Genomic DNA, 26375 nt, shown 5'->3' with positions numbered 1-26375 from the left:
GGTGGCTCAGTGGTTTAGCACCGCCTTCAGGTTTAGCGCCTTCACACACTTCAGGGTGTGATCCTGGAGACCCGGGATCGAGTCCCATGTCGGGCTCCCTGCATGGAGCCTGCTTCTCCCTCTGCCTGTGTCTCTGCCTCTCTCTCTCTCTCTCTCTCTCTCTCTGTGTGTGTGTCATGAATAAATAAATAAAACCTTTAAAAAATAGAAGGAAGCTGGGAGGTAGTTTTTATAGCTCCATTTTACAGAAGAGGAAATTGAGACCCAGTGGGAATGTGACTTTCCCAAGGTCCCATGGGGGAGTTACAGAACCAGAACTAAACTCTAAAGTTTCAGGATGAGTTTCTGGAAGGCCATTTGAGGAAAATGTGAGGAATAAAGAGGAAAGGGCAGGGGAACTAGAGAGGAGGCTGGGGCAATAGTCCAGGTGAGATATCATGGGACCTAAACTAAAACAGAGGCTTTGAGGGCAGCCCTGATGGCTCAGCGGTTTAGCGCTACCTTCAGCCCAGGGCCTGATCCTGGAGACCTGGGATCGAGTCCCATGTCGGGCTCCCTACATGGAGCCTGCTTCTCCCTCTGCCTGTGTCTCTGCCTCTCTCTCTCCTCTCTGTGTATTCTCATGAATAAAAATAAATAAAATCTTAAAAAAAAAAAAAAACAGAGGCTTTGAAACAAAGAGGAAGAGAAGGGCAGAGCTGGAGCCAATGCGGAGTATGGACAGATCAGGGGGAGGGAAGCCCCTAGAGGGGCAGACCTAGAGCTCACAAGACTGGGTCCAGAAGAGGAGTTCTTCCCCACTTCACGCAGCCCAGCCTTGCAGGGAATGAGCTATCCCATCTGGGGGCAGTAGGAGTACCCTGCTAGGATCTGTGCCCAGAACAGAGTCTCCAGGGCCACTGCCCATGACAAGTCAGCCCGTACATCCCTCTGGGGCCAGACTCTCCTACCCAGGATGGGGCTCCAAGCTGGGACACTGGCATCCTCAAAGCTGGGGAGAAAGAATTATAGATGGGAGAGGAGTATGCCACAAGCAAGGGGCAGAGCTGTGGGGGCTAGAGAACTCATTTCTTGTTTGGTCCTACTGCGTAACCATGGCCAATAATAACACCAACAATTTACCAAGTATCTACTATGTGCCAGGCAAGAGGGTGGGTGGCTTTGCATACCCTGTCTCCTGTAATTCCCTGGACAATGCTGAAGGGCAGGTATCTTGCCCTTACAATCAAGGAAGCAGGCTCAGAGGAATGAAGTCACTTGCCCGCATCATCCAACTAGCAAATGACAGGGTGTGGCTCTGAAGGCCAATTTCAAGTTGTTCTCCAGGAAAATACCTTCTCCTCTCCAGGCTCCAATGCTTCATCAACAAAATGAGTAAATCAGACTAGATGATCCCAAGGGGGCCCTCCCTGCTCTCACATCGAAAGATTGGATTATTCACAGAGACTTTCAGTTAAAAGGGCATCTGGGCCATCCACCTGGCTCAGGCTCCAGGCCTCCAGCTGCACCCTTGCATACGACAGAGACAAGTGATCCAGAAGCCCTGTCGTCATCCATCCCCCGTGGAGGCTTGAGGTCTTGGCATCTATTCCAATCCCTGCCCATTGACTGTGGAGTCTGGGTAGGTGAATAGCCCCAGGCAGACCACCAGAAGGTCTCCCAGTGACTCAGGCCCCGGCCCTGCCCTTGGATGACCGTCTGTCCAAATTTCTTGGACATGAGGAGGCCCTTGGGTCTGAAGCTGCATCAGGTGCATTCAGCTGGAGATCAGCAGGGCTTGGTCTCCTGAAGCCACACTCTTGGGGCCCAATACCTCCTCAACCTAATCTTAATCCCCTGACCTTAATCCCACCCCTTTGTCCTTTACAAACCCGACTCCTGGATCCCCATCTCCCTGACTCCCTAGTGCAAGCCTATATTGCATGCTCACAGAGGCCATGCCCATCCTGGGGCATGGATAACCTCAAGCCCCCTCCCCATCTAGCATCTCCCTGAGCCAGAAACCACATCGCAGCTTGATTGCTGGAAAAGACCATCCCACGTGCTCCTGTGAAGGGCTTTGTAAAAATCTATTTTAAGGCCTGGAAAAGTCTCCCACCCTCAGCCCCAACTGGGAGTCTTGATGAGCATTCTCTCTGGATCCTCCGGAGCCCCCGCCCCCTCACCACCCCCATCCAGCTGCCCTATTTGAAGGTTTCCTGGGGAAGTTGTTACACTGAACAAAATAAGCAGGAAGAGATTTTAAAACAAAACCAGCTGGTGTCTGGGCTGATGCCACAAAGTGAGGAGGTCTTGGAGGGGAGGGCTGGCTCCTCTGTGATGTGGGGTCCAATGTGACTGTGTGTGACAAAGTAGGTGACCCCCCCCCCCCCACCGCCGGTCTGGGCATAACTAGGATTCTAAAACTAGGTGTCTGAGAGAATGTATTTTTCAGGATGTAGCTGTTAAAGTGGGTGTGAATGTGGCTTCATGAGATTGTGCATATACACGTGCAATGCGTTTCTGTGATCACGGGCTGCTGTGTATGCATGTGTGTAACTATGTCTCTATGATCTGGGTCTGTGCATTAGTACTCAGAGGGCTGTGCTTGTGTGACGTGCACAACTGGCTTTATTGTGACCACAAACAGTGGGAATGACCGTAATATGCTTTCCTGGCAGTAGGGATGGCTTCCTGAGCAATTGAGCACACTATCTCTATGACTACGCAAAATGTGTGTGTGTGTGTGTGTGTGTCCTGTGACTTGTAATGTACACCTGTAATGACATTCGTGTGGCCATTTGTACTCAGGAAACTCAGAAAACACAGGTGCGACTGAATCCTGTGGATGTGTGTTTAGGAAGCTGTGTCACTTAGCATGGTGTCAGGAATATGATGGCTGTTTAATAGATGATTGATGAGGGGCACTTGGGTAGCTCAGTCAGTTAGGCCTCTGCCTTCAGCTCAGGTCATGATCCCAAGGGTCCTGAGATCAAGCCCCACGTGGCTCCCCGCTCAGAATGGAGTCTGCTCCTCCCTCTGCCCCTCCTCCCTGCTCATGCTCTCTCTGTCTCTCTCTCTCAAATAAATAAATAAATAAATCTTTCAATAAATACATGATTGATGATGAATGTGTAAGTCTGTGCGTGGAGGTAGCGCAGCGTAAAGTTTAGGAGTGCGACCCCAGAAGCCCGGCTGTTGGGGTTTGAGTTCAGGCTTCACTAACCCACCAGCTCTGTAGTTTGGGGCAGCTCAGTTGCCTTCTCTGTGCTTTAGCACCTGCCTTGTGGAGTTTGCGGGGATTCAGTGAGTCAGGATGTGTCCCAGGCTCAGTACTTGGGTGTACAGTAAGTGCTATATGGATATTGGTGGGTGTGAGGACATTCCCTGGGTGCCCTGTCATTGCAAGGGGCCCCAACCCAGGCCCTGCGCGTCGCGGCCCTCTCACCGGACTGGGGGAGCTGGAGTGTGCTCTTGCTCCACTGGGTCAGGCCCACGATGGCCACCATCTTCGCTCCAAGGCTGCTGCGCCGCTTCTTGGCTGTGGTGGTCCCGGGGCCACCCCCAGCCTGCTGGGAGCCACAGATTTCACCGCTGATGCTGGAGCTCCGGACCACATTCCTGGAGGCCGCGGCCGAGGCCGGACCCGGCTCCCCGTTAAACATGGTCCGAGGGGAGGCAAGGCGTCAGGCAACCCTGTGGGGGAGGGCGGGAGACAATGGGGTCCCCCTTCAGGCCCTGGGGCCACTATCCTGCAGCCCACCGCTTCCACCAAGCTGTGTGACCCTGGGTGAGTCACTTGGCCTCCCTGACGCTGTAGCGATCGAGTAAATAAATAAATGTCAAGAGCGTACACAGGGTCTGGCTCAATAAATGGAACAGAATATTCTTATTAGCACACGGCTGTCCTGGCAAGTGACCTGGTTTGGCAGTGAAGGCAGAGGCTGTGGAGTCATACAACCCCCTCTTGAATTCTAAAGGCCTCTACACACTGGCTGTGTGATCTTGTGACCAAGCACCTTGGGGTTTCAGTGAACACTTCAGCAAAATGAGAAATAAAAGCACTTACCTCATAGGACTGTCGTAAGGATTAAATTAGAGCATGTGAATGAAGGCGCCTAGAACGGTGTCAGGCATGGAGTAAATATTTAGCAGGTGTGATTACTTTCAGAGCCAATAATAAGAACAGGGAGAGCAAAACTGGCCCCAGTCTGCGGGGACTATGGAAGGGGACCTCCCGCTAAGGGGGAGCACAGAGAAGTCTAAGGAAGGAGGCACAAGTCACTCTTAAGCGCACCACAGAGCGGCAGCCACTGGAGGTGTTTTACCCCATTCCTTCCCAGGGTCTTTCTTATGCATTTTTAAAAATGAACTCAGGGCACCTGGGTGGCTCAGTGGCTAAGTATGTGCCTTCGGCTCTGGCCATGATCCCAGGGTCTTGGGATCGGAGCCCTGCATTGGGCTGTGGATGTGTGGGAGCCCCGCATGTGGCTGGGACTCTGCTTCTCCCTCTGCACCTCCCCCTGCTTGTGCTTTCTCTCTCTCTCTCTCTCTCTCTTTCACTTTCTTTCTCTCTCAAATAAATAAAATCTTTAAAAAAATGGAACTCATACTGCCAATACAATTTTACACCCCGGTATTTTTCATTTAACATCATATCGCAAGCGTTTCCCAAAGTCATTAACATGTTTTAACATATGGTATTAACATTTCAATACCACTAGAATATTCCACTGTATAGAGGGAGCATAATTGACTTAACTACTTCAATACAGTGACCCCTTAGATCAGGTCTGACTTCTTCCCCTCTCTCCTGCCTTTTAAACAACGCTGCTATAAACATCTTTCTATGCTGCCTGGATCCGCTTATTTCCTTAGGATTGATTCCCAGAAACAGAGTGAGGGGGCTGGGTGTGGATACTGCTGGGAGCGTCTCCAACGTCCACTCTCCCTCCCTGCTTCCTGACAGAGGGTTGGTTTTGTTGGGTACCACCCCATCCCATTTCAGAGGCTGATCTGGATTAGTTCAAGCCAATCCGTGAGTGGCACTCACCTTCGTACGTACTACTGGTCCGAGGGCAGGCATATGACTAAGTTGGCCAGATCTGACTTAAGGGGTGGGGGGGGGAGGTTTGGATTCCATGCTTACCAGAGAGGTAGGGTCTCCCTCTCCCCTGCCCCAGTTCTTCCCTCAAGACCCTTCCCCCTAGAGAGCACCAGGTCCAGGAGGAAGCCAGTGTCGATGAGTGCAGCACAGCAACAGAAAGGACCTCAGGCCACCCAGGAGCCTGCCTTTCTCTGCCCTTCCAGTTATGGGAGATAATGTGCTAAGCCAGTTTGAATCAAGTGTTCTCTGTTACATCCAAAAGCGTCCCAACTGATACCGAGGATATAAACATTTCTTTGATTCTTGGAAAATATTGCCAAATTCCTTTCCAAAGCTACATTCAACAAATATTTACGCTCTTAAAGTTCCAAGGCCTATGCTGAGTGCCAAGGATACAGCAGTGAGCCAGGCTGACTTGGTCCTGCCCTCCCAGAGCCTCCAGTCCAGGAGGAGAGGCAGATAGTAAATAACTGATTATGTAATTAAATATTAAATCAGACAGTTCTGATGAGGGCTAGGAAGACAGAGGGCACTGGGAGCCACTCTGCGGGAGCGGGGCAGCAGGCATCCATAGCTCGGTTCTGCACAGAGATGGGATCTCCAGCTGTCGGCCTCTACAACTTGGCTGAAAGTCCAATGCAGCAGTGGGTGTCCTCTGCTCAGAGTATAGGAAAAGCAGCTGATCCTGCGGGCTCTGCCTACAGCCCTTCCCAGCTCTGTCTCTGCCTACAGAGCTCTTCCCAGGTCAGCTCCTGATCCCAGGGCTCAGGTCACTCTGCTTAACCCTCTGCCCTCAGGCCTGTCACCCTGAGGGAATCTGACTTTCTAAAAGGACATAGTTGAAGTGTGTGGGTGGGTGGAGAAGAATGAGGGAGAAGGGAAGGGGCCACTCTAGAGGATTCAGTCCCCAGAGAGCTGTGAATGGTAGCCACTTAGCCTCCTGGTCAGCGTGGCTCCTGCCAACCAGGCAAATTGGGGCTGACAGTGGGGATGAGTCAAAGCTGTGTTCTCCCTCCTTTGTGGTCGTCTGGACCGTTTTCACTCACCCTGTGATGTATGCAGAGCCCCGTATTATATTTCTTTATCTATCCCCCATTAACCTTGCAGCTAATGGAAAGTCCCCCTGGACTTGGGCCTATGATGATCTCTTCTCTTTAGTTTCCAATTCTGGTGCCAGTTTGTGTGGGTTTTTTTTGGTATCTGCATGGTGTTTTGGTGGGTGGTGGGAGAGGGCTTACAACATGAGCCTAATTTGCTCTTTAAAGTATTTCTACTAAGTGCGTGGTAATCTCTATGCCACATAATCTCTATGTCTCAGGATGAGAAACTTGAGTCTCTGAAAAGTCAAGGCCTTACCCATCCTACTCAGCTAAGAAATTGTAGCACCTGGACTCACACCTAGGTCTCCTTTTCCCAAGAAGATGCAGACATAGGAGCACCTAGGTGGCTCAGTTGGTTAAGCATCCTACTCTGGGTTTTGCCTTAGGTCATATCTCAGAGTCATGGGATGGAGCCCCGAGTTCTCAGGCTCCCACCTCAGCAGGGAGTCTGCTTGAGATTCTCTCTTCCTCTGCCCGTCCCCCTACTTGCGCACTCTTGCAGGTTCACATGTGTTCTCTCTCTCAAAATAAAGAAAATCTTAAAAAAAAAAAAAAAAAAAAAAAAGGATGTAGACAGACTCAGCAGCTCCTGCCCCTCCAACCCAGAGCTCACTCAAAGGTGTGGGCCCATCCCTCCCATTCAGCCTTTGCCCTGAGTCTCTGGTTCTTTGGAAACCCTGAAAAAAAAAAAAAAAAAAAAAAAGATCTCTGATGAGAAAAACCTCTCTGGCTCAGGTTTTCACAGCTGGCATGAGCATGTGAGGGGCAGAAGGAACCCTACCCAGACCACAGCTGGAGAAGCAAGTGCTTCCCCAGCGAAGCCTACAGGAAGCTCAAGAGTACCACTCCCAAAGCTGAGCAGGGAGGAAGGCATGGGACAAAATTCCTGACCCCGCCAACCCAGGGGCTCATGTTTCCTCATGAATAATGAATGACATTGACAAGCAGATGGTTTGACATCAGGAACTCAGCACCATCTGGAGCCACTTTCTCGTCTTTAACCACCCAGGGATCACCCAGAGGGCCTGGTGAGCTGATGAATGCTTCAGAGGGTCCTGCCAGATAGGCCACCCCCAAGGGGACAGGAAAAGTGGACCCAAGGTCTTGAGGCCTGACCCCTAGTACAAGAGTGCTGGATTGGGTGGCGTGAGAGAAGTAAGAATCAGGAAGTGGGATTAAAATGTATACAGACTCCTTGTGTCACTTTCTCTGGACCTTGGTTTCCTTACCTGTGTGTGTGTGTGTAAAACAAAGAAGTTGCATTAGGTGATCTCTAGAAGCCCTTTAACTAGACAGCAGAGCCTGTGAACATATACTGCATTGGCAGGCTCAGAATTGGGGCTCCAGTTGCTTCTCTGACAGCTGGCCTAGCTCCAGAGGAGTTAAGACAAAGAGACAGAGGGACATCTGGCTCAGTGGTTGAGTGTCTGCCTTCAGCTCAGGGTGTGATCCTGGGGTCCTGGGATCGAGGCCCGCATCGGGCTCCCTGCAGGGAGCCTGCTTCTCTCTCTGCCTGTGTCTCTAGTTCTCTCCGTGTGTCTCTCCTGAATAAATAAATAAAATCTTAAAAAAAAAAAAAAAAAGACAAAGAGACAGAGCTGGCCACCTGGTCACTATGAGGAGGAAGTTCTACTCACAGTGACTCCTGAGCCATGACACTATAGAGATGGGAAAGGAGCAGCAGGCAGAAATGGGGGAGTGGGGAGCGGCCAGCACAGAACCCAGCACCTCATAGACTGGTAGCTCTGAAGGATTGTTAAATGAACTACCTCCTTCCTACAGAAGTCACCTCAATAATTCTCTGCCTCTGAGCATGGCTGTCCCTTTGCCAGCCCAGTTCATGGCTCCCCAAGAAAGGGAACACTTCCTCACCAGGTCATGGGGACCTCACTCTAGAGTTCTCTCGATGACTCCCATCTACTGCCACAGCAGCATCTACTACTATGGCTCAGATTTCCTCTCCTGGGACAAGGACTACTATTCCAACTCCTGCCAAAGCTCCATGCCAGCAGAGACCCTCCAAGGTCCTCAAGGAAGGAAGCTACTGTTTTCTTTCCAGGTGTGGATATTTGGCCTCTACCCTGGAGTCTCAGTACCCTAGCCCTCTGAACCATCTCTTGAATCCTAACAATAGGGGTCTCAGGGCTCTGCCGGGCTACCCAGGCCCCTTGGTCCCTTTGACCATGTGTCTAACCAGATCATAAGCCTTTTTTGAAAGTCAATGAGGCCATCTGAAAGCCCAAGATAAACCTAGCTACCCACCCTTCTTCTAACAGAAGAAACCAAGAAATCTGTCAGAGGGTGATAGACTGGAAGGTCCCCCCACAGTAGACATCACTAATCCATCTCTTTCCCATCAAGGCCAGATTTAACCTCAGAATCCCTCTCAACATAGCTCTAGTACCAACTGGTGAGAATTGGCTCATGATTTAAAGTAGATTTGCAAAAATAAATAAATAAACAAATAAATAAAATAAAATAGATTTGCTGGGCAGCCCAGGTGGCTTAGCAGTTTAGCGCCGCCTTCAGCCCAGGACGTGATCCTGGAGACCCTGGGCTCCCTGCATGGAGCCTGCTTCTCCCTCTGCCTATGTCTCTGCCTCTCTTCTGTGTGTGTCTCTTGTGAATAAATAAATAAAATCTTAAAAATATAATAGATTTGCCAATCCTATTCCAGCCCAAGTCTTTCATTTTACAGAGTGAGAACCAAAGCCCAGGATGGGAAAGAGACACACCCAGGGTCACACAAAAAGTTGGTGACAAAACCAAAGCTCCAACTCAAGCCTCGTAATTCTCAGATCCCACATCACCTGGTAGGTGCTTCCTCCCCACTTTTTTTTTTTTTTTAAGATTTTATTTATTTATTCATGAGACACAGAGAGAGAGAGAGAGAGAGAGAGAGAGAGAGAGAGAGAGAGAGACATAGGCAGGGGGAGAAGCAGGCTCCATGCAGGGAGCCCGACGTGGGACTCAATCCTGGGACTCCAGGATCATGCCCTGGGCTGAAGGCGGTGCTAAACCGCTGAGCCACCCAGGCTGCCCTTCCTCCCCACTTTGAAGAAAACCCAAACTCACTGAACTGATGAATCTGAGCGTGGTGTTCCACATCACAGGGGGCTGTGCCCCTCCCAACAGCACACCCCTAGGGCATTTACACGAGGCTTTAGGTCACTTCTGTCCAGACACCAGTTTCCAAGAAAGGAGGCAAAGGCAGTCAGGGTAGGTCCCACAAGGAGATGAAGTGATAAGAATCTGAAAGGAAAGAGGGAAGTTTAGAGGAAGGGCTAGTGAAAACATCTGTCCTTAAGAGGTTCCAGTAGCTTGTGGAGTAAAAAGACTTTAGGGATAGTTGTGTGATGCTGAGCCAATCATTTAAACTCTCTGATTCTGTTTCCTACTTTGTAAAATTGTCCCAGCTCCTGGGTCCTCTAATCTTCCTGTTGGCACCTTAATGTCAAACTGCTGTTGCTGAAGCCTCTCCACAACTTTAAGGGTTTTAAGACATAAGGGACACATGGAGGTCCAAGTGCTAAGGAGCTCTAGACCCTATCCTTCCTTCCTCAGTCCTCCCAGACTAATGGGGTCTGTGTCCCTGCCCAGTATGTGTATGTGGGTGGGTGGGTGGGGTTCGGGGGGGACTCCTGGCTCCACCCCTAGCCATATGACCCTAAGCAAGTCATTCAGCTTCCCTGAATTTCCATCTCTTCTTCTATGTGATGAGTCTACTTGCCACCTGGACCCAGCTGCACTCTCCAGTCTGGACTGGGTGTCAGATGGGATAATGAAGAACAGGAAAACACTGTGATTAAAAACAGAGGTTGTTTTTGTTTTGGTCTTTTTGAGAAAGACAGACTTGGTTCAAAACCTAGATCTGTCACTTAACAAGCTGTATGACCCAGGGCAATTTCCTTAACAAACCCCTCAAGCCTACTGCTCCTCATCTCTAGAGTGGGGATAATAATGCCTGTCTTAGATGAAATGTTGCAAAATAAGCATCGGTACAGTACTAACTGTTCAGTTGGGCAACAATTCCACTATTACTCCTCATACCGGTGCCTTGTGAAGGACTGCACAGGTGTTAATGCTTATTGGTCTGGATTGCACATCAGGTGCAGCCACTTCATGGGAAGGCTCAGAATCCAAAATCACCTCTCACTCCAGCCCGGGCTGCTTCTACGCAGAGCCCGGGATGGCATGGGATCTGTGCCTCTCAGCCAAGGTGAGAAGCTGGCATGTAAGGCTATACTCATCTCTCCCAGCATCTCAGCTCCTGGTCCCTCACTGGATGTGGGTCTGGCATTTGAGACCCCCGACCCAACCTTAATCCAGCACCAAGGCTGCCCACCACGTCTCCCATACCAGTCTGGGCCCATGCCAGACGCCAGTGTCTGCATCCACAGAAGGGGAGAAGGGTTCTCTTTTTTCCAGCATTTCCTTTCCCCCCTCAGGAAAAGATGGGTAGGTGACAGGGCTGGCACACGGTGGGGGAGGTAGGCTGGGCCAAGGGAGCATACCCAGCTTGCATGCGGAGCACCAGGCCAGCTTCCCTCCTGATTACGTGACCTTTGTCTCTCCCAAGCCAGACTCACACACACAACACTATATACACACAGGGAGAAACGTAGGGCACTCAATTTCAAATGTATGACCACACACCATACAGACCCAGACAGATGATATACCCGTAAAGACATAATCACATGCGTACACAGATACGCACATGCACCCCCAAGACAAAGGCACACAGAAGCAGTCACACTGACAGTCACTGGCATTTGCAGACTCATATATGTGTACACACTCACACACACTCATACACACACCCCCTCCTTGGCCTCTGCCCAGCCCAGAGAGGTGGGAAGAGCCCATCCCTTCAGGGGGCAGGGAAGTGGGAAGTATCTTACCTGGATCTTGGGTTCCCTTGGCTGAGGCATGCACACCAGCTCTGAGCAGCCGCTCGTGTGAGCTTGAATACACACACACTCATACCCGCTCCAGCCCCCAGTACCACTCTCCTGGCCCCCATCCCTGCAGGCCGGACAAAAGAGCTCCTCAGTGAGGTTTGTGGTGAGGAGATGAGAAGGCTGGCAGGGAGCAGCTGCTGTCACCATGGCTACCGAGCTGACCCACTTCTCCTCCACCCAGCTTGGCCCACCCAGCCTAGGCAAGGGAGGACAAGCAGCTTTGGGCAGGGTGGGGGGCCCTCTCCCATCACACACAGTAAAGAGGTGGCCCTCTGAGGATGTAGTAAGGGATGGATTGAGGGCCAATTTGGTTCCTGCATAGAAAGGCGAGAGCCAGACATTCTTTGAGGGGATCATAGTACTAAGAAGATGGCCCCTGCTAAACCTAGCCCCTGGCCTCCCTCAGCATCTGCCTCAGGGACCTATGTGGGTCATGCACTTGCCCTGAACACATTCTCAGACACAGTCCTCATGGCAGAGCAGAGGGTGGGGTGGCCAAGCCCAAATCTGTGTCCCCAACTCCAAGGACTCAGGACACCAAAGGGAAAGAGAGACCCAGAGCCGTTGAACCCTGTGTCCTGCTCAGATCAAGGCTGCTGAGGGCAGGGCTTGTCCTCCCCACTTGCACTAGGGGCTGCTGGAGGCATGGTCATGCCTTCATTCCTCAGACAGGGCTGCCATGTATCTTCTCTCAGCCAGGAGACTCCTGAGGACATGGCTGAGTGTCTTCCCTCCGAACTGGGGATATAGAGGAACCATACAGCCTTCAGACAGCTCAGTTTTGTGAGATTGCTCACAAAGAAGAAAGAACCACTCCTGCATGACAGCTACCCATAGCTCCTCATTTCCTCCAGGATAAAGTAAAACCCCCTCACACCAAGGCCCATAAGCCGAGTGACTCAGCTCATCCCATGCCCCTGCCCTTCTGTATTCCAGCGGCACTTGCCTTTTTCTCATTCCTCAAAAGTACCCTTTGTCTCTTGTCTGCCTGGAATGCTCTTCTCCAGCCCATCCCCACCCTCATGTACTGAAGCCCCGTATTTATCTGTTGTGCCACCTTTGCCTGGCTAATCCCTACTTGTTGCTTGGTCCCAGTTGGAATGTCATTTTCTAGGAGAGTCTTCCCAGACAAAGTGAGTCCCCTGGTCATGCTCTCCCAGAGTCTGTTCTGTCCCTACCTGGTATGTGAATTGTGTCCCCCATGCCAAAAGATATGTTGAGGTAGTAACCCCAGTACCTCAGAATATGATCTTGTTTGGAATAGGGTCATTGCAGATGTGATTAGTTAAGTTGAGGTCATGCTGGAGTTGGGTGGTCCCTAATCTAATATGACTGGTGTCCTTATAAGAATACAGCTACACAGAGAGAATGCCATGTGATGATGTAGGCAGAGTCTGGAGTGAGCAGCAACAAATTAAAGAATGCCAAGGATTGCCAGCTGTCACCAGAAGTGAAGAGAGAGCCATGGAACAGCATTTCCCTCAGAAGGAATCAATCCTGCCAACACCTTGATCTTGGACCTTTAGCCTCCAGAACTATGAGAGAATACATTTCTGTGTTTTAGGGAACCCAATTCGTGGTACTTTGTTAGAGCTCCCCTAGGAAGCTCATATACTGCTATTCCTAATTTGTTCAGTGCCTGTCTCCCACCCCCAGCCCCTGGCTGTGAGCTGCCAAAAAACAGACACCATGTCTTCTTCACCCTGAACCGCCAGTGCCTGGCATAGGTCTGGCCCGCAGTAGGGCTCTGTAAAACTGTTGAATGAATGAATGATGATCTCAAACAAATATTAAATTAACAGTATTTATAGTTGGATAGTAGAATGGTGAGTCATTTTTATTTTCTTCATGTGACATATTGTGTTTTTCTAAGTTTCCACTTCAGAAACTATATTGATGTTATCATAAAGAAAAACTAAAATACATATTTTTCTTTTCAAAACATACATTAAAATGACAACCATTTCCACCAATACATGTATTGTGAAGAGGAAGAAGTTCTGCTATATGCTTGATAACTACTTTTTCATTGATTAATTGATTCCTTCTTGTGTCGCTAGAGTGCTTTCTGGAGTCAGATTTATAGAGCCTGAGCTCCCGGGCCCTTGGGAGGAGTAGATTCCAGGTGAGAGGGATCTAAGCAATGTATGCATGCTTCTCAGCCATCTACCCCTTCCCGTAGCTTGTAGGATCTGTCCAGATGTGGTACCTGTCACCTGATGGGAGCTGCTAGACTTGGCGCTTGAGAACATCACCAGCTCTGGTTGAAGACCATTCCCAAACAAGCAAAATCCTACCCTTAATGAATGTACCCTCAAACTTGAATATTTACACAAATCACTTGGGGATCTTGTTGAAATGCAGATTTTAGGGATCCCTGGGTGGCTCAGCGGTTTCGCGTGCCTGCCTTTGGCCTAGGGCATGATCCTGGAGTTCTGGGATCGAGTCCCACATCAGGCTCCTTGCATAGAGCCTGCTTCTGCCTGTGTCTCTGCCTCTCCCTCTCTGTATCTCTCATGAATAAATAAATAAAATCTTAAAAAAAGATAAACTGTTAAAAAAAAAAAAGAAATGCAGATTTCAGTCCCATGGGTCCCAGGTGGAACCTGAGACTGCAATTTTAACAAGGTCTCAGGCAATACCCCACTGTTGCTGGTCTATTCTTGTTGTTCTGTAAGAGTGAATGCTTCAGGATAGGGAGACCAGAAAAGGCACATTGGGAAGTGCATTGCAGAGTACCTCACCTCAAAAGATAGGTGGGATTTAGAGAGGTAGAGGTGGCAGGGAAGAGATGGGAACTGCCTGGGAAGGTCCAGGGAGAAAGTACTTTGTTCACAGGATAGTGAATAGAGCAGTGCACTTGGAACAGGAGGCAGGTACAGTTGTGGAAGGGAGGGCTAGAAAGGTAGGCTAGGAACAGCCAATGAAGGGCTCTGAATGCAGGGTTAAGAAGCTTGGCTTTAATCCTGTAGGGAGTGAAATCTGACATGACTTAGATGTAATGTTTTACAGAGATCAATCTGACACTGAGTGCAGAATCAGAAGAAAGCCTGACAGAAGGAAGAACAGTCAAAGGCAGATAAGAAGGCTGCATTGCTTCAGCTAATGGAGATGGGAAGAGGGAAGGGGTGGCTAGGAATCACGAGAAGGCTTGGGGGGTTGCTTGGAGTTAGCGACGGGACAAAGTTGGGGAGAGGAAAAAACAGAATCTAAAGTGACTTACACGAAGGGTGGAGACTAAGAAGCACCATCAGCAAAGCTTGAGGTCCCAGAGGAAAGCACTGGCTTAAGGGGAAGATAAGTCCCATCTTAGATGTGATGAGTCTGACATAATACTGCAACTCCCACAGAGAGGCGTTGGGCAGGTAAGCAGATTCAGTAGAGCTCAGGAGAGCACTGTGACTAGGCAGGATTTGGATGCATACCCTGAAGGGAAAAGTGGGGTATGGAGAGGAAAGAGAATGCCCAGAGGGGAGTACAGAGTGAGCAAAGGGTGAGCGGTAATACTCACAGCTAGGGGTAAGAGGAAAATAGAATCCATTGAAGCAGGGAGAATCAGCATAGAAGGCAGAGAAGACACCATGAGTATACAGATGGCCAACCTGGAGGCCCTACCATACTGTGACATCAAAACCAAGCAAAGGCCTGCCCAGCCAAGGATGCAGGAGGGCATGTGAAGCCCGGGCTCAAAAAAAAAAAAAAAAAAAAAAAAAAAAAAAAAAAAAAAGGGCGCTGTTTGAATGGAAAGCAGGATTTGAATTGGTGGAGAAGAGGACTGGATTCCCTGGAGTAGGTCTGGACTTTAGCAGGATCCCGGGGGGGAGAAGGGGGCTGAAGCTCCAAAGCACTTATTCCAGTTCAGCCCAAACACAGTAAGGACGATCCCCTAGCTTGCAAACACACATACATGACATGTGCACACCTCAGAACCTACTGACCTCCCAGGGCAGAGCAGAGAAGGTGGGAGTAGAGGTCTTCGGAGCAAAACCTTATTGCCGCAAAGCGCATAATTTATCACCCAACTAGGGCTCTTTTGAGAGTGAGCGGAGACCCTCACCAACCATCACACCGGGACCACAGGTGTACATTACGGCTGTCCCAGGCAAACCCAGCCCTATCGTTACTCTAGCCCTGGGGGATACTGGGTCCCCAAAATGCCCGTTTGTTCCCTGTTCCCCTTCCTAGGAGGGGTGGCGGGATTGAGTCGCAGGCCCTAGGAACAGGCAAGCTCATGCTCCGAGGCAGGGGCCCGGCGGAGGATGTTGGTGAACGGGGAGCTCCGGCTACACCGCCCCCCCCCGGCAGCACCACGGACAGCGACCGGCCAGCTCGCTCCCCGCTCCCCGCCCCCCGCCCCTGTTGCGCCAGGGCCGCCGGGGGCCTGATCAATATTTCACGGGGGAAGGGGCTCGGGTTACCAGCCGGAAGGCGCCACCCGCCCTGGGGACCCTCCCCGGGAGCCCAGCACACGCCGCCCCCCTCCCCCGGCTCCGACAGCACCGCCCTCGGGTGCGCTCCCATGCCCCGCCCGCTCCAGCCCCGGACCCCTCCCGGGGCGCAGGGACCCGCAGCCGCACCGCACAGCCAGACGCGCGCTGTCCAAAGCCGGCGGCTACACAGGCCAACAGGCGCACACCACACCCAGCAGCCAGCCGCCCAGACACCCAGCACACACGATATGCCTCGCAGACACACACCGCATGGAGAGGAGTTCACCGCAGACCCACCTGCACGCAGACACCCGGCCACACTTGCACAAACCCACATGCTGCACAAAAACTCCCGCAGGGTAGCTCAGGTATATGCCACGAAATACATTTACTACAGACACACACATCACACGCTGTGTGTGCACACACACATACTGAGTGCCTCAGACATGTCACCCAGAGCTACTTCATCACACATAAACTTTCTCTCTCTCTCTCTCTCTCTCTCACACACACACACACACACACACTGTACACCTTCACAGAGGCCCTCAGGCATTCACCATGGATACAGAAGCACATGCCTCACACTACCCAGGCCCCCCACCCTCCTGGAGCCCAGGGCTGCCCTCCCACTGTGGACATGGGACTGGGGAAGAGACAGGCAGGACTTCTATCCCTCCTGACTGGCCCTGGTGTTGAGTCCTCTGGATAAATTTTGTGTGTATTGAGGCCTCTGAGGGTTGCTGCCCAATTACCAGGGGCAGACAGCAGCACAAAGGGGTGGGAAGGGGGAAGCAGGGGAGAGGGGACCTTTGAGATCTCAAAGCCTCCCCGGCTCTGCTGTCCAGGGGCTCCAAGCTTTGGGGCATGAGGCTCCAGGGATGGCCCTGCCCTCACCTGCAGCTCCCACAGCCTCTGTACGCCCTGGGACTCCCACCCTCAGGGGGCCCTGAGGTTTGTGTTGTGCGTGGGGACCAGGAGAACTGTAGAGTTTGCAGCTCCTGCTCTTCCCAGGAGTGCCCAAGAGCTGTCTCAGAGATAAGGGCACATGCTAACCCCATCCTGGAGCCTCTCTCTCCAGCAGGGTTGGGTAGAGTGGCACAAATTCTCCTGCCTGCAGAATAATCATGGTAAGATTTTCTGAAAGAAATCTAAGACAGAGCACGAGGTGAGGAGAGGAAGCAGGCTGGCAGAGCAGGAAGAGATTCCCAGATTTTCCAGGCAGGTGGAAGGGCACTTCGATATTATCTAGGCCAACAGGCCATGTCCCGATGTCCCCATATCTCTTCCCCATTGTGCATTATCCACATAACACTGTGTGCCCCCTCAACGATTTCTGCCAAATCTCCTTTCTCTGCACTACTCCTTATTTATAGTCTTGAAATTGACACTTTTAACTTACATACATTTACTGTAAATAGAAACTTTGTGTTACTACTACAAATGCAAAGGCTATTATTGCTTTTTTTAAAAAAAATTAAGATTTTATTTGAGAGAGAGAGAAAGAGAAAGAAAGCGTGAGCAGGGGGAGCGGGAGGGGGAGAAGCAGACTCCCCACTGAGTGGGGAGCCCGATGCGGGGCTCCACCCCAGGACCCCGGGATCATGACCTAAGCCAAAGGCAGATGCTTAACTGACTGAGCCACCCAGGCGCCCCTATTATTGCTTTTAGCAAATAGAAAATGATGGTAAAATAAATACAGTAAAAGCCAACTGTAATATTAAATTTTAGCTACATGGAGTTGCCAGTAAGACCTCTTCATTATAAAGGGAAGGGCAGCAGTGTTGGTAAGTTGTTAAAGACACACTGGCACTTTCTCCCTGGGACAACCTTGGACTTGACAGAGTTGAAAGGGAGCCAACTTTCTTACCACATGAGCCAATTCTACATAGTGACAGGTCCACGAGCCGCTGAAAGTCACCTCAGGTCTTGCTGAAGGTGCTACTCCCCACAGTGAGAAGCTCGAGGCTTGCCCGCCTCCTGTAGGAGCTTGGGCACAGTGGCTAGCTGGAGCCTCGATGCCAAGGTCCATTCTGGTAATAACAATCCTTAGATATTGCTCAATTTTTTCCTATTTATAAATTGGCCTTACAGCCACCCTCTAGTATGAGCTACACAGTAGGAATTATCATCCCCATTTCTGAATGAGAAAACAGAGGCTCTGAAAGATTAAGAGATTTGTTCAGAGTCACATAGCTACACAGGATAGGTCCTCAACTCCCGCCCAGATGCCTTTTCTATGCTACCTGCCTCCATCTGTTCCCATCACTGGGGGAGCTCTTGTTGGAGCTCCTACCACTGGGCTGGACCCTTGCTAGGCAGTGGGGAGTAGAGGTAAAATGATAAACTTGCATCTGCCTATGAGGCCCTCACAACCCCCAAAGGCAAACAGGCAAGTAAGAGCTTTTACTCTAGAGTTATATTGTTGCGTGTTCTTAATCTAATAATGGCGCCTCTCTGAACCTCAGTTTCTTTGTCTGTAAAATGGGGATAATAATAGTACCTGTTATATGGGGCATAAGGATTCGATGGAATAATGCATGCGCAGAGAGTCTGGCACAGAGTAAAGACTGAAAACCACTTATTACTAGGGAAGTACAAAGAATAGAATTAATTCAAGTAAAAAATGGCTGCTGGGGTGGGTAGGCATGGCATGGTCCTTCACTGAGGAGAGGATATGAGTTCCATCTTAGAGAATGAATAGGATTTGGAGAAGGAGAACTATCCTGTCTGCTCAAGCCCTCCTCTTCTTTCTCTTCCCACTCCAAAGAGAAGTGAGAAAACTGAGGGTGTCACCTTCCAATCTCTCTGCTCTGGCCTTTGGATGACGACAGACAAGCTCTTCAGAGCCTGCCCTGGGCATTGCTGCCTCAGGAAAGCCTCCCACTTTAAGTCACAATGCCTGGGCAGTCTTCTCCACCTGCCATCCATGGAAGGTTGGGGGCCAGGTGCACCCTGGCCCTCCAAGGATCCTAGCAGATGTCTTTTAACGGACTTGCTCAGACAACAAAGACCCTCCCTACCACCACCCTTCTCCAAGGGGGTCAAGATCGAGGTGGGCTGGTCTGACTTTGAGAGCCTTCCCAGCAGGTTCAGTTGATTGGACCTGACCCACTCAGAGCCAATCAGATCCTGTCATACAAGTTCCGACCTGGATCTGTCAGACCCCTCTGAATGCGGTGGTGAGTTAGGACACAAGACAGCAACTATTAGGTGGTCCAGGATCTGGTAAAGCAGAGAAAACCTAGTCTGCGGAGAAAGAAAGGTAAAGGCTGCCAGCAAGGTGGTGCAGAAAGCAGCTGCTTCAATTTCTCCCCGCCTACAGGTCCTGCCTCCCAAAAGCTAACAATCTTTCTGCCCCTCCGTTCTCAGGAATCCCTTGTGACCTGGTATTAAACCCTTCTTTATTACTAAGTGGGTTTCTATATACAAGCAAAGACCTAATTAAGACAGAGGAGAAGCTGGGAGCTAGAAGCACAAAGATGAACAATCCTGGGGCAGGGCTGGAATCAGTGGGCCCGCACTGGATGAGCTTAGCTCAACTGGAAATAAGGTAGAGATATAGACTCTGTACAGATGTGGCCACAGGAGGGTGGGTTAACACCACCCAGGAAGGGCCAGGAGGGTCCTTGGGGGCTTTGCAACAAAGCTGGTAGCTGAGCCAGCTCTGTAGAGTGAAGGACATTCTCCAGGGGGACAAAGCAGGGGCGGGGAGGCATTACAGGTAGAGGGAACAGCAAGTGCAGAGCCACAGGGGCACAAAACAGCCTGACGTGTTAGAGGAACTGCCAGAAGTTCAAAGTGTGTGTTGGGGGGGGTGGAGCAGAGAAGACGAAGCTGGAGAGGCAGTTGGGTGCGGATCACAGGATCACAAAGGGCTTTGAATTCCATGCTAAGAAGTTGAGGCCTTTCTTGTCAGCAATAGGGAGCTATTGAAGTATTTTAAGTAGCAGGGGGTGACAGGGTCAGTTCTGTGTTTTAGAAAGATGGCCCTGGGGCCACAGGAAGAAAGGACTGGAGAAGGCAGGCCTGAAGGCAGGGAGGCCAGTTAGGACGCTGCAACAATGATTCATCTGTTCCTTTCATCCACCGAACAGCTCATGGTGTACCTACTGTGTGCTGGGGCTAGGCAAAACAGGACTCCTGACCCCACAGAGTTCACAGGCTAGCAAGAAAGAGAAAGGAAGAAGCAATTCAAGTGTGATGAGTGTCATGAAGAAGTACCAGGTCCTACGGAGGAGGGCGGTGTTTCGTTTCTGGTTTTTAGGCTTCACTGTGTAAATGATGTTCAAGCTGGTATCTCTCTGAAAGCTCAGTAGGAGTTAACAAGACACCAGGAGGAGGAGTGCATTCCAGGATGAAGGAACATGTGTGAAAGTCCTGCCACTGAGAGAGGGAGAATGGTAGCAGATGAGAGAAAAAGGTGGGCAAGGACCAGATCGCACAGGGCCTCGTGGACTGCGTCAGAGTCTGGCGTTTGTTCCAAGAAGCTTGGAAGGGTCTTACACAGGGAGACGATACAATCAAACGTTTATCTTTAGAAGATCACTCTGGCTGCAGTGTGAAAAATGAAATAAAGTGGGGCAAGAAGAGAAACACAAGGAGCCCACTCTAGGCTCCTGGACTCTAGGCTGTCGCTGTGGTCCAGGTGGGAGCCGAGGGTGGTCTGGAAAGGGGCGGTGGGCAGGGAGAGAGACACAGGAGAGCTAACACGACTTGCTGAGGACGCCTGTGGGATGTGGGGGTGAGGGAGAGGGAGGTGTCCAGGAGAACTTCCAGCTTTCCAGCTTGAGCAAGTGGGTGGATGGTGGCAGCAGAGATGAGCTGGAGATGCTGGAGGCAGAGCAGGTGCCGGCAGGCAGAGCTGGGGACCTGGGACCTGGGTTTGGACCCCAGGCTGATTGTGAGATAGCTAAATGTGGCCCAGGAAGCAGTTACACCTGCAGGGCCTGAGCCTAGAAGAGACCGCTCAAGTCCAGAGAGTGGTGAGATTACCTGGCTGAGGAGGAGGAGGAGAAGGAAGAGCAGTGGGCAGTGAAATGAGAAGGAGAGGTGGGGGGAGTCCTGGTGGCAGCAGGGCCTGGGGACAGAGTGATTAGAAGCTCTGAGTTTCGCAAATCAGAACCATGAGATCCAAAGGTTAATTCTTTCAGCCCCAGGAGGCACCAGGCTTTGGCTCCACCTTTCCTGGCCAAGCCTCTAGCCTCAGCACAGACACTTTCCAGCTGAGACAGCCCTCCCTCCCCCACAGCACCTCTTTCTCCTCTGAGCACACAGATCAGGGGGCCCCTCCTCCTCAGGAAGACTTCCTTGGTCCCAACATGCACTGTGCTGTCCAACAACCTGGGTTTGAATCCCAGTTCCGCTACTTGATAGCTGTGTGACTTGGGCCAAGAAATTTAACCTCACCTCCCTCATCTATATAACGGAAATAATAATAGTATCTACTTCGTAGGGTTGTTTGAGGGTGAGTATGTAAAGTACTTAGCAGAGAACCTAGCACACAGTAAGCACTAAATAAATGTTACTATTATTAACATCCCGCCCACCTTGGGACAGTTAGTCATGCCCTCCACCTTGTACCTCCTCCACTGGGGAACTATTTGCAGGTCTGTGTCTCTCCCTGCCTCTTCCTACCCCTACCCAATTTGTGGGGCTACATAATATGCAGGGCCCAGTGCTAAATGAAAATGTGGGACCCCTTGTGCAAAATTAGGCATTTCAAGGACCCCGAACATGGGGTCCTAACCCAGGGCTCTGCAGCCACAGACTCCTGAAACCAGCCTTGTCCCCGCCCCCACCGAGCTCTGGGCCTGGCCTGGAGTAGGTGTCAGCCCCAAGCAACAGATAAAAATGCCAACTGACATGGAGATAGGGTTTTATAATTTCCATCTGGAATTTCATTTTATCTTTCCCATAGAAATAACATCAACTCAGTTTTATAGTTGATGACACTGAGGGTTAGAGATGGGGTGTGCCTTGCCAGACGTCAAACCACCTCATGAACTGCAGACCTGGGATGTGAACAGAGACCAGCCTGGTGCCAAAGCCTTGCCTCTTGCCCTCTGGCTCCTGGGGGAGGTAGGGAGAACCTGGCCCCAAGGGGTGAACTTTGTCAACAAGGCCCAGAGAGAGGGAGCTGGAGGGACTGGGACCGGCCCCCTCCCTCCTGGGGTGAGCCACATAAACAACCAGCTCCCTGGGCACCAGGGCCGGCTACAAGCTACCCAAGGAAGGGGGTGTGAGAGGGCAAAAGGTCACTCGGAGAAGGTTTTGCCTGAAAGCCACAGACCCCAGCCCACACTCTCTGGAAATGAAACCCTGACTTCTCAGCTTCAAGGTCTTTAGGGACTGCCATTGGCCTCAGATAGCTCCTAAGCCTTGAGGATCCTACTGACCAGGAAGGTCTGGCCTCTGGCACCTGTGCACCCTCTCTCCTCTCTCCTCCACAGCTGCCCTCTCCCACCATACCAGGCCCCTCCCACCATCATCCAGGCCTGAGCACACACGGCTCCTTCCCCTAATCCCTGCTTCTTTGCCCTCCTCAACGCTTTGTTGCCCTAGGCTCCCTGAATCCTTCCTTTCAACACACCGACACAGGTGCCCTGGACCATCCTGGGCTAGGATGCAGGCTCCATGGAGGCAGGGTTGCTTGGCTCACGGAGCTCGGTATGTCAGGTGTCTGAATGCATCCCCCTGCAACAGAGGCAGGAGGGTCCTGCACCCCTTCTCCCCTTCTCTCCACTCCCCTTTCATCTTGAGCTCCAAATGGGAGAAGCCCAAACTTGCAATGGGAAGAGAATCACCATATAGTATGCACCCTCCACCTGCCAAGCCCTGGGCTGGGTGCTGTGCATCTGGTCACTGCATCTAATCCCCAAGCACCTTCCAGATGGGGGTGGGGCAGTAGGAGTATAAATCATTCGTATGTTCCAGAGGAGTCTGAGATCACTTGCCTGAAGTGGCAACAGAGCCTGGTGGTGGAGAATTCAGGATTTGAACCCAGGTCTGGCTGAGACCCAGATACCTGGTGTCCTCTCTGCCCCTGTGACTGTTCACAGCCAGCTCACTTCCAACCAGGGAGCAGCTGTTTCTCACCCGGGCCTTCAGTTCACACACATCCAAAGCAGCTCAGCTTCTCTGTCAGGTCAGCAAAACCCTAGTGCAGAAGGCAGCTCCACTGTCAGTGAGAGCCAGTGTGAAGTCACCCCTCCCCTGGGTCAACAAAATGACAGCGTAGTAGAAATGCCCCCCACCCCTCATCAAACACTAATGGGGGAGACACTCCCCATGTCAGCAAAATGCTGGTACAAGAGGTATACCCTGGACCCCAAGTCAGCAAAAAGCCAATGCGAGAGATACTTCCCCATCACTCTCTACCTGGGGCCCAAGACATGGGCTAGGGGTGCGCAGAGTCCTCCAAGGTAGAGCTCCTGGGGTGGGCTAGGGGGAAGCAGTGGGGCTGCGGCTGCCTGGGGGAGGAGGCTGCAGCCGGGGAGCGGGGAGCGGGCAGACGGGGGTGAGAGTTCTCACATGGCACTAATGAAATCAACCACCAGCCTGCCCCCCCTTCCCCAGGGACCCTCCAGGCTCCAGCTGATGCAATGCCCAGGCCAGATAATTGTTTTCTTCCCTCCTTAAAGGGCCAGCTGCTGTTGCAGCTGCAGACATCACCCAGACCCCCCCGAGAGACCCCACAGAGCTTAGCACCTGGTTTAGGGATAGGGGGAGCCCAGAAAGTAGCGGCTTGGCCCCAGGCTCTGCAGAGGAAAATCCAATTAAGGTCCGGGACCAGAAATGTCTGTGAGCAAGGAGGGAGACATGAGAGTTAAGACAGAGACAGCGCCTGGCCCACAACCACATGCCCCGAGGGAAAGGAACCTGGTCCCTGGCTGGGTCCTCAGCACCTGGCTTCTGCTTGCCTGTCCCGTCAAGTCCTTGACGCAGGGGTTGCTAGTGAGTTCAGCAGTTCTCTTCTGAGCTTCCCTGAGTGCCAGGCACTGTGCGAAGCAGCTCAGATCCACCATTTCATTCACTCCTCCCAGCAGAGCTGGAAGGTACGTCTGTCTTACCAAAGGAGGTTCCTAGAGGGGAAGTGATTCCCTCAATAGGACCCAGCCAGAAAGTGGCAGAGCCTGGGTTTGAAGTCAAGTTTGCCTTCAGACCCTGCAGAGGGTTGAGTAGGTGTCAAACCCTAGGGCTGGAGGTCCCTAAACCAGGCAGCCTGGCACTGAGGGCAGGAAAGGGGTCTCTGGGCCCTGAACAGGTTCAGAAGGGCATAGTGCTTGGCTTAAGCACTGATTTCATGAACCCCTTCCCCAATTCCCCCCAACCAGAGAATGTCCCAGTAGGCTGCCCACATGTCCCCAGGGACAGTTGGCAGCTGCCTGATTACGGACTAATTGGTGGCTGGCAGCAACTGTGGGGGCTGGCTGGTTAACCCCCTGGTGACCAGGCCTAGCCCAGAAAGGCCCTCTTCCCTGACATTTCAGGCCCCAAACCCAAGGACCCTAGACTTAAAAAGGCATCATAGGCAGAGGACAGGACCAAAGGAGTATCAGCCTTCCTCTTCATACTCAGACAACACCCTTGGGTCTAGGGATAGACACTGACGTTCACCCAGGCTCCCCAGCCCCAAAGGGGCAGTGCCGGTCAGCACCCCTTGTTCTCTGGCCTTGGGTATGGCATTGCTTACTCCATTCAAGACCACAGGAGCTATGGGGCCCTCCCTGGGTTTCCAGGCCCAGGATACTGGGAACAAACCCACTCTTCTGGCCTGGGGTACCTAGAGAAGGTGATGTGGCCATGGGTTCAGACAGCCTGGAGGCCAGCCAGTGAAGTTGCCTGAATGAAAGGGTCTCCAGGTTGTCCACAAGAGTCCTGCCATGCCTCCCTGAAACCTGGGCTCTCCACCATGGATTGACCAATTGTCTTTCCCAGCTTCTCCAAAGCCCCAAAGCCCCTCTTCCTATCCTAGGGCTGGAGTGAGTACCACCCCTTTTCTTTCATGGGCTGGGGCGGGGGGGGGGGGGGGGGGGGGGGGAATGGGGGTCCGCTGGGCACCACAATGGTATTTTATTGGGAGGAAAGAGTGGCTGCTTCTCAACCAGGGCACAGGCAGGAGGGAGAAAGCAGGCTGCCTTCCAGCTCCCTTTCCAGGAGAGATTTTAAGCACTTTCCAAAAATGCCATGCGAGGCAATGCTGTTGAAGACCAGGGCCCAGGTGCTCTGAGAATCAGCAAAGAACTCAAGACTCTGGGGTCCCCTACCCCATTTTCCAGGCTTCCTCAAACACCCCGCGTTCCCCTCTCCTACCTTGGCCCCCACCCCAGAGCCATCACACACACTCTGCTCATCCTCCGAGCCCCCGCCTCCCCCCAGACCCCGCACGCTCACAGCCCTACGTGGCGCCTCGCGGCCGGAACCCCCTCCCCCCGCCGGTGGTCCCCCGGACCTCCGCAGCCCCCTCCCCACGTCCACTCCCAGGCGAGCAAGGCCTACCGACTTACCCGGAGGTGGGGCCAGGGGCCAGACAGGGAGGGGTCTCCGCCGGGCGAGGCGGCTCCGCAAGGCGGGGCAGGTGCTGCCCCGGGGACCCCGCCCCGCGGACCCGGCGGTGGGCGCGGCCCGGTCCCCGGCGGGCGGCGGACTCCGAGGGCGTGGGGGCGCGGGGCGGGGCGGGGCGGCGAAAGAGGCTCACGGGGGCATCGCCCGCCACCGGGCCGGGCAGCTCCGCTCCGCCCGCCTGCGCTGCCGGCTCCGCAGCCGCCACGGTTCCCAGCCGCCGCCGGGTGCAAAGCCCAAGCCCCGGCCGGCGGGAGGCGAAGAGGGAGGCGGGGCCTGGCGGGGGCGGGGCCTCGGCCCGGCGGGTGGGGCCAGGGGCGGGGCCTCGGGCGGTGGGCGGGGCCTCGGGCGGTGGGCGGGACCCAGGGGAACGGATCCAGCCTGGGTTTGCCCGGTTGCAGGCGACCCCTTAAGCTAACGAGACCTGAGACCGGACCTGAGACCGACCTCGAAGGGTTGGGGTCTAGAGGACGCCTCAAGGCTCTCCACGTCCCTAGGACACTCCCGCCTCATGCCTGTCCCCCCCTCCACCACCATTTCTATCTGTACTTTTTCATCCTTACTCCTCTTCGGGGCACCTCGCAGGGCATCACTGGCACCACGGCACCCCTACTCCATCCTGGACCGGATCCAGGAAAGTCAGATGGTGGGAGATGGGGGAAATGGCTTACAAACTCAAATTCAATGTACAGGTGGAACAATTGAAGCCGAGACAAGGAGACATGACTTGCCCAAGTTCCTGCTGGGAAGAAAAAGACTTTGTGAGACCCTGAAACGTGGAGAGCCTGAAGCTGGGTCCCACAACTGGCCAGAGGTGAGGCCAGGACTCAATTTTATTCACCTATTGATTAAACTTTTGTTATCATCTCATCTCCATCAGGCCTAGAGCTAGGGCCTGTGTCTTAGAATGATTGTTCTGGAGCAGCAGGGGGGGACTAGATTAAAGGGACAAGATGGAGGGCAGAGAAATAGCTGAAACAATGGTGGAGGTGAAGGATGGGGAGAGCAGCGCCTGTGAGGAAGTGGGAGAGGGGTAGGAATCAAAATCCCCTTGTGCTCTTCCCATGCACCTATCACAGACAGGGAAACCAGGGGCTCCCTTTGGAATCATGTTCCCTTTGCACATTTGGTGAAAACTTGGGCCTTGGGGATCCCTGGGTGGCGCAGCGGTTTAGCGCCTGCCTTTGGCCCAGGGCGCAATCCTGGAGACCCGGGATCGAATCCCACG

The 26375-nt window shown here is 52.4% G+C and overlaps 1 protein-coding gene across 3 annotated transcripts in view; it reads right to left on the bottom strand.

The window, feature by feature from the left end:
- RIMS3 (regulating synaptic membrane exocytosis 3) overlaps positions 1-25224 on the bottom strand; it is a 41557-nt gene extending 16333 nt beyond the window's left edge. Inside the window, exons 1-3 of one of the 3 annotated variants that reach the window (XM_038557734.1) lie at positions 25093-25224; positions 9262-9438; positions 3428-3675 (exon numbers count right to left, since the gene is read on the bottom strand). In XM_038557734.1, the coding sequence (XP_038413662.1) occupies positions 3428-3644 (217 nt within the window). In that variant the 5' untranslated portion in view covers positions 3645-3675; positions 9262-9438; positions 25093-25224. Of the gene's footprint in view, positions 1-3427; positions 3676-9261; positions 9439-11090; positions 11113-23490; positions 23619-25092 lie in introns of those variants that run through there. The other 2 variants (XM_038557735.1, XM_038557736.1) reach the window with 2 other exon arrangements.
- Positions 25225-26375: the final 1151 nt, after the last annotated feature.

This window comes from Canis lupus, chromosome 15 (genome assembly GCF_011100685.1).
Source record: "Canis lupus familiaris isolate Mischka breed German Shepherd chromosome 15, alternate assembly UU_Cfam_GSD_1.0, whole genome shotgun sequence".
Lineage (NCBI taxonomy): Eukaryota > Metazoa > Chordata > Mammalia > Carnivora > Canidae > Canis > Canis lupus.
Note: the sequence above shows the minus strand (reverse complement) of the source record. Positions and strands in the feature narration are given on the sequence as shown.